Source organism: Nomascus leucogenys, unplaced genomic scaffold (assembly GCF_006542625.1).
Source record: "Nomascus leucogenys isolate Asia unplaced genomic scaffold, Asia_NLE_v1 Super-Scaffold_285, whole genome shotgun sequence".
NCBI classification, from domain to species: Eukaryota; Metazoa; Chordata; class Mammalia; order Primates; family Hylobatidae; genus Nomascus; species Nomascus leucogenys.
The window spans coordinates 1,574,066-1,581,968 of record NW_022095770.1 but is presented as its reverse complement, the minus strand read 5'-3'; the positions used below and the strand labels follow the sequence as shown (position 1 = coordinate 1,581,968).

At 48.9% G+C, this 7,903-nt stretch overlaps 1 protein-coding gene across 1 annotated transcript; it reads left to right on the top strand.

Annotated features, from left to right (window-relative positions):
- Positions 1-1,708: 1,708 nt before the first annotated feature.
- On the top strand, positions 1,709-4,515 carry EIF1 (eukaryotic translation initiation factor 1). The gene is made up of 4 exons (XM_003279435.4): positions 1,709-1,941; positions 2,649-2,812; positions 2,963-3,064; positions 3,652-4,515. Exons 1-4 carry the CDS (start codon positions 1,911-1,913, stop codon positions 3,694-3,696), a joined length of 342 nt encoding a protein of 113 aa, XP_003279483.1. The 5' UTR covers positions 1,709-1,910; the 3' UTR covers positions 3,697-4,515.
- Positions 4,516-7,903: the final 3,388 nt, after the last annotated feature.

Sequence of the window (7,903 nt, the reverse complement as noted above, 5' to 3'; positions counted from 1 at the left end):
TGGCGCCATCTCAGCTCACTGCAGTCTCCTCTTCCCGGGTTCAAACAATTATCGTGCCTCAGCCTCCCGAGTAGCTGGGACTACAGGCACACACCACCATGCCCAGTTAACTTTTGTATTTTTAGTAGAGACAGGGTTTCACCATATTGGCCAGGCTGGTGTCGAACTCCTGACCTCGGGTGATCTGCCCACCTCGGCCTCCCAAAGTGCTGGGATTACAGGCATAAGCCACAGCGCCCAGCCTCATTATCTTATTATTTGTTTAGTGGCTCTCTCTCCCGCTGGCCTTCAACTCCACAAGGGCAGTGACCCTGACTGTCAGGGACATAAATCAGCAGTCCACAGGCATGCATATTTTTGTTTGGCTTGCAGTGTTTTATCAAAAATTCAATTTATTCCTGTAATCCCAGCACTTTGAGAGGCCGAGTGGGCAGATCACCTGAGGTCACGAGTTCAAGACCAGCCTGGCCAACATGGTGAAAACCTGTCTCTACTAAAAATATTTTTAAAAAACTAGCCAGGCGTGGTGTTGGACGCCTGTAACCCCAGCTACTCGGGAGGCTGAGGCAGGAGAATTGCTTGAACCCAGGAGACGGAGGTTGCAGTGAGCCAACACAGTGCCGCTGCACTCCAGCCTCGGCGACAAAGTGAGACTCCGTCTCAAAAAAAAAAAAAATCAATTTATTGGCAATATTCAAAAATCAAGAGATTTTATGTAAACACCTGGATTTCCTGGCACTCTTGAAAAAGATCTAGCACAATGGGCTGGAGGTGACCGGCCACTGCAGCCTGTAGTTCTTACTCCAGCCCCCAGTCCACCCCATTACATCACACTTGGCTGTTTGCACTCCTTGATCCTACTTACCTGCCTATCCCTGGAGGCGTTTGAGTCTAAAATTCCTGGTCTCTTTTCACCACTCTACTTACCCCTGCCACTGAGTGTTGAAATAAATAAACTGAAAGCAAGAAAGGTTGACTGTTTTGAAGGAAATATTTCATCTAAACTCTAGGAAGGCTCTACTCCACACAAGCTGTGCCACATGAAGGACGCCCTCTGGTGCCAGAATTATTCTCGGGGGGGGGGGGGGAGGGCCCAGAACCAGTTACTATCCCTTGAACTCATGCCAATGAGCTGGGCACACTTTTTCCTTAGATGGATTAATCCAATCTAAATGAAAATTTTAGATCAGATTAACCCACTTTAGAATAAATCTAAATGGCAATCTAAATTATGCGGTTACCGTTTTGATTATATTATTGTATGTTGATTAACCAAAGTGCCGCCCTAAATCCCGCTGTGACTCAGTGGGTAGTAGGGTAGGTAGGTAGGTGGGTTTGACACAACGGGGATTCATCGTGTTTGGGAGGCTCAGCATCTAAACCCTCTCTACGGAGTGTTCATCTACCCTATGAAACACCCCTTTTCGAGAAGACAGGGATGCAACAGGGTCAAGAAGGTGGAACGTACCAAAGGACACAGTGCGTAGGCGCGCTTGAAACTTCGGCCAGTATTCTCGGCGCCCAGACACCGTCCACTCGCACCGCGCAGGCGCCGAGACAGATCAAGCTTTCCCTCCCCCTCCCAGCTCTCCTAGAGTCAAGAGGACGCCCTCCTGCCGTAGACTTCCTGCGCAAGCGCCATCCCATGTCCCCGCCCCCAAACCAATTGGAAGCGGCGCACGACGCTGTGGGTGCGGCCGGTACGTGAGGGCAGCGCGCTGGCGTCAGAGGCGCGGCTATATAAGTGAACACAGGCACCGCCCATCTGCCCCAGTCACTGAGCCGCCGCCGAGGACTCAACAGCCTTCCCCCTTGAGCCCCCTCGCTTCCCGACGTTCCGTTCCCCCCTGCCCGCCTTCTCCCGCCGCCTTCCGCAGGCCGTTTCCACCGAGGAAAAGGAATCGTATCGTATGTCCGCTATCCAGAACCTCCACTCTTTCGGTAAGCTATGGGAAAGGTCGAGGGCCCGGGTGGGGCAGCGGGGCCTTCCGGGCCCGGAGACGTGTTCCGGGAAGCTGCCAAGCGCTGCGGGCCTTCGTAAGCTCGGGCAGGGGAAACTTGTCCAGGGTCGCAGGGCAGCGGGATCAAGGCCTGGGACCCAGGGTTGGACCCTGAGAGCGACCGGAAGGAGCAGGCGGGAGGTCAGCCCTTGGGCGGGCCCGGCGTCTCGGTGGCGCATTTACTAATGGCTCCCGGGCCTCCTCGGGCCACACCCGTCCCCTCGTCACCATTGCGTCACGTCCGTCACGTCACCACCCGTTGTCACGGATCCGGAGGGAAAGGCGGTGCCAGCCCTAAGTGGCAAGCGTGTGCACCAATGCGGGTGGGAGGCTTAGCCCCGCCTCGGGAGCTCGGGTTCCGGCGGGTTGCATCAGCCGGGTGGGGCACTGCCTGCCAGCCCGGACTCCCCCGACATGTGATCGGCTTCCCAGGGAGGGCGGGAGGCCCGGGCGTTCCCCGAGCCTGGGGAAGCTGGCCGTCCCGGACTGACCCGCTCGGGGAGAGCCAGCAAAGGACACATTCGGCCTGGCCCAAGCCCTGACGATTTCAGTGTTGTTGTCTGCACGCGCGAAGCACCTGGGGACCGAGGGGATGGCAGTGGCATCCGATCTTTGACAGCTCTGAACTAGCTTAACCTTTCTTTTCAGACCCCTTTGCTGATGCAAGTAAGGGTGATGACCTGCTTCCTGCTGGCACTGAGGATTATATCCATATAAGAATTCAACAGAGAAACGGCAGGAAGACCCTTACTACTGTCCAAGGGATCGCTGATGATTACGATAAAAAGAAACTAGTGAAGGCGTTTAAGAAAGTAGGTCTTCAGTGAGATTGCGGGAAAATCATAATGGATTTGCCCACAAGGGGGTGCTATCTGTGTTGTATGTATTGTTAGCAGAAGGGATGATAAATGCATTCATGCTCTTGCTCGGCCTAATTTGTTTTGTTTCCTTTGTGCTTGCAGAAGTTTGCCTGCAATGGTACTGTAATTGAGCATCCGGAATATGGAGAAGTAATTCAACTACAGGGTGACCAACGCAAGAACATATGCCAGTTCCTCGTAGAGGTGAGTTCAGTCACTTCTTGATTTGTGCCTCTCTGCTGGCAAATCTCAGATCCTGTCTATTAACTTCTGCTGGGGACATAAAAGTTGGCTTTGTAAGGCTGAGCAAAACCTCAGTTGGGTTTTAAAGTACATAGACTTATTTCTGTTTTATAGGAAAAAGCAGAAGGGACTTGTCTACCTTCGGTTTACTGTTTCTGTGGATCTACTTTACAGATGCAAATTTGAATAGCACATAGATGCATTGTAAAATCAGCCAAATACTGGGTTGTTCCTGTATTTGTAAGGACATGAGTTTTTAAAAATGAATTGCCTGAATATTGATACTAAAATACCGTTATATTATCAGCTCTTGATATAATTGAGTTCCAATACCTGATGAGTCTCATTCTCACACTAATTCAGAATCTTGGAAGGCACTGAGTGTTCAAAAAAGGTAGCTCTTAACTGAGGACCCTCTGTTGAACCATTGTGTGCACCCCTGGCTCTTGGGCAGTGTAGCAGCAGGAAGACAGAGTTGTTGCCATTAGAAATGGAGGCTTTAACTCTTCCTGTCCCCCATTTAAAACTTTGCCCTTTTGTCTTTTCAGATTGGACTGGCTAAGGACGATCAGCTGAAGGTTCATGGGTTTTAAGTGCTTGTGGCTCACTGAAGCTTAAGTGAGGATTTCCTTGCAATGAATAGAATTTCCCTTCTGTCCCTTGTCACAAGTTTAAAAACCTCACAGCTTGTATAATGTAACCATTTGGGGTCCGCTTTTAACTTGGACTAGTGTAACTCCTTCATGCAATAAACTGAAAAGAGCCATGCTGTCTAGTCTTGAAGTCCCTCATTTAAACAGAGGTCAAGCAATAGGCGCCTGGCAGTGTCAAGCCTGAAACCAAGCAATACCGTCATGTTTCAGCCAAGCCCAGAGCCCTAAGATCACAAACAACTATGGCTGGAACCTCCTCAGCTCTCCCTCTGCAGAGTTCCCTACCCTAAGAGAATGTTACCACCTGAACAGTCCTCGGTGAGTCTGAGAGGAGAGGATGGGGTAAGGCAGAAGCACCAGCTGTACTACTAGAAGGGAGTTTTTGGTGGTAGATCCCCTGGCGTCTCCAACCTGACCAGGTGGACAGAGCTCAGAGAGGCCCTCTTCCTGCTAGCGAGGTGTTAGGACATCTGGCTTGCCACAAAGATCTGTTTGACCAGACGTATCCTAGCTAAGGGATGTCCGGACATCAGAATGTGAGGCCAACCTTCTATCAGAGTTAAACTTTTGACAAGGGAACAAATCTTAAACTGATCCATCAGTCATGTAGCTAGCTGTAGAGCTTGCAACTTAATAGCAGCAGCTGCCCAATGCCATGTGAAGTAACAAACTGGTTTTTGGTTTTTTTCCCCCTTCAGTTTTAATGTTATGTGTAATGTATTTAAACCCTTATTTAAATAAAACTTGTTTTCAGAAATATCTGACTTGCAGATTATTTATATATAGTCGATCTCGTGCATATAAAGGAACCATAGAAATGGGCAGTGGAGGATTCGTCCACACCCACAGCTTCTCAACGGGCCTGAACTTGCCAAGAAAAACCTCTATGAGCTTGTCCCTCCCTGGTCAGCTGGTTTTTTGTTCGTTTGTTTTTTGAGGTTTGCCCTTGTTGCCCAGGCTGGAGTGCAGTGGCACAGTCTCGGCTCACTGCAACCTCCACCTCAGGTTCAAGCAATTGTCGTGCCTCAGCCTCCCTCATAGCTGGGATTACAGGCACCATGCCCAGCTAATTTTTGTATTTTTAGTAGAGACGGTTTCACCATGTTGGCCAGGCTGGTCTCGAACACCTGGCCTCAAGTGATCTGCCTGTCTCAGCCTCCCAAAGTGCTGGGATTACAGGCATGAGCCACCATGCCCAGCAGGTCAACTGTTTTTGCAAGCATTTAGCCAGAGTTATGCTGTCCTGTTAATCAGTGTCCTGGAGAGTGGGTTGCTTGGAAATCTTGGAGCCCCCTCAGTAACAGCCTTGGTTTAAGGGCGCAGAGTGGAGAGTAAATGCAAGGGCTATAACAAGGACAGTCACGCTGTGGGTTAAGATCCACAAATCGCTAGGAATGTGTATAGTCTGGGTAGTAAGTTTGTAGTACTAGAAGGTTTAATGACTAAAGTATTTGAAGAGCTGAAGTTAAGTGTTGGGAGGCGTCCCTCATCAGGGACAATGAATGGCAAGTAAAAGACCAGGTTCTGTTCCTGGGTCCGTTAATTTAGTTAAAAAGGCAAAGTTCTTCCAGCACACGTATCTGGATGCAGTCGCGTGCTGCCTAAGGATGCTTCATTCAACAATGAGCCTCACAGCCGTGCTACACAGTAAGACTATAATACTGTATTTTTACTGTACCTTTTAACATTGTGTTACAATGGCCTACAGGAAGCTTGTGTGGATGGCTTTGAATGTGGCCCAACACAAACTAACATATTTTGCTAAAACATGAGTTTTGTTTGGTGACTTTTTTTTTTTTTAAGCTCATCAGCTATTGTTGCTGTATTTTATGTGTGGCCCAAGACAATTCTTCCAATGTGGCCCAGGGAAGTGAAAAGATAAGACACCCCGGCCTACAATTTCAGCACAGTAACATGCTGTACAGATTTTGTAGCCTGGGAGCAACAGGCTGTGTCATATAACCTAGGCATGTAGTAGGCTGTGCCATCCAGGTGTGCGTAAGTACACGATGATGTTCGTAGAAAACACAAAATCGCCTAACAATGCATTTCTCAAAACATGTCCCTGTCATTGAGTAACGCAAAGTTTACTACCAGCCCATTTTGTAGATAAAGGTACAAGCGGTGAGTTAGGTTAGAGCCCAGGTTGGGAAAGAGCATAGAACCAGGTGAGTTGTGGAGGAGGGCTGGTGAGAGGTTGAGCCAGTGGCAACTGCCCTAAAACTAGGAGGTGATTGTTTCAGAATACCGCAGACTGAATAATTGATAGAGATTTATTTGGCTCACAGAAGTCAAAAGGCATGGCACTGGCATCTGGTGAGGGCCTTCTTGCTGCATCACAACATGGTGGAAGGGTTGGACAGCAAATGGGGGCCAAACCTATACTCCTGTTGTGAGCCCACTTCATTCATGAGGGCAGAGGCTCAGGACGTAATACCTTTAAAAACCCCACCTCGGCCAGCCACAGTGGGTCACCTGTAATCCCAGCATGTAGGCGGGTGAATCCTTGAGACCAACCTGGGCAACGTGGCACAACCCTATCTCTACAAATGATATAAAAATTAGCCAGGCATGATGGCACACACCTGTAGTCCCAGCTACTTAGGAGCCTGAGGCAGGAGGAAGGACGATCACTGGTGCCCAGGAAGCCAAGGCTGTAGTGAGCTGTGATCGTGCCACTGCCACTGCACTCCAGCCTGGGTGACAGTCTCCAGAAAAAAAAAAAAGCACCCCACCTCCCAATAACTGTTCAATTGGCAATTAAATTTCAACATGGGTTTTGGTTTGGGTGGGAACATTCAAACCATAGCAATGATTCTAACCCCAGCATCAGGAGCTTGTCGTGTTAAAGGTCCTACAAAACCGAACTGTTTCATGAACACAAAATAATTTAGCACTTCGCCCCAAGGCTCCAAATACAGTGGCATTGTTCAAAATATTTGAGTGACTTTTTTTTTTTTTTTTTGAGATGGAGTCTTGCTCTGTTGCCCAGACTGGAGTGCAATGGCACGGTCTCGGCTCACTACAATTTCTGCCTCCCAGGTTCAAGCGATTCTCCTGCCTCAGCCTCCCAAGTAGCTGGGACTATAGGCACGTGCCACCACACCCAGCTAATTTTTGTATTTTTAGTAGAGACAGGGTTTCACCATGTTGGCCAGGATGGTCCCGATCTTCTGACCTTGTGATCCACCTGCCTCAGCCTCCCAGAGTGCTGGCATTACAGGCATGAGCACCATGCCTGGCTAGGTGATACTTTTAAATCAGTAAGATTTGACTGTAATGTAGAAGGTTTTTTCTTGGAGGAAGTTCTACAGCAAGGCTGGAGGCCAAACACACAAAATACTACAATCAGGATGAAATAGCAAGAGAAGAGAATTCCTTGTATGCTGTAGGTTGTGAACACGGCCAGGTTCTGTGCTAGGCTGTTCCATCTCATGCTTTTTAAGGACCTCCAATTCTCCGGGATGGGATTATTCCAAGTTAAACCATCAACATCTATTAAATCAGCTCTATGGAGCCAAGTGAAACAAGTATCTGTGAACATAGAACTGAGGAAGTTGGTGAACACCCTTATCCACCTGATGTAACCTATCTCAGGCTGAATGAAGAAAAGTATGATTAGGCCGGGCGCGGTGGCTCAAGCCTGTAATCCCAGCACTTTGGGAGGCCGAGGCGGGCGGATCACGAGGTCAGGAGATCAAGACCATCCTGGCTAACACAGTGAAACCCCGTCTCTACTAAAAAAAAATACAAAAAATTAGCCGGGTGTGTTGGCGGGCGCCTGTAGTCCCAGCTACTCGGGAGGCTGAGGCAGGAGAATGGTGTGAACCCGGGAGGCGGAGCTTGCAGTGAGCCGAGATCGCGCCACTGCACTCCAGCCTGGGGCACAGAGCAAGACTCCGTCTCAAAAAAAAAAAAAAAAAAAAAAAAAAAAAAAAAAAAAAGAAAGAAGAAAAGTATGATTAAAAAGTCATGATGGGCCGGGCGCGGTGGCTCACATCTGTAATCCTAGCACTGTGGGAGGCCGAGGCAGGTGGATAGGCTGAGCTCAGGAGTTCAAGACCAGCCTGGGCAACAACAGTGAAACCCTGTCTCTACTAAAATACAAAAAATTAGCCGGGTATGACGGCATGCACTTGTAGTCCCA

What these genes read in the sequence shown, in the direction of transcription:
- EIF1 (XM_003279435.4), top strand. Translation starts at nt 1,911, where the DNA reads ATGTCCGCTATCCAGAACCTCCACTCTTTCG. An exon ending in TAGTGAAGGCGTTTAAGAAA is followed by an intron (nt 2,813 to 2,962) that starts GTAGGTCTTCAG and finishes TTGTGCTTGCAG; the next exon opens with AAGTTTGCCTGCAATGGTAC. An exon ending in TATGCCAGTTCCTCGTAGAG is followed by an intron (nt 3,065 to 3,651) that starts GTGAGTTCAGTC and finishes TTGTCTTTTCAG; the next exon opens with ATTGGACTGGCTAAGGACGA.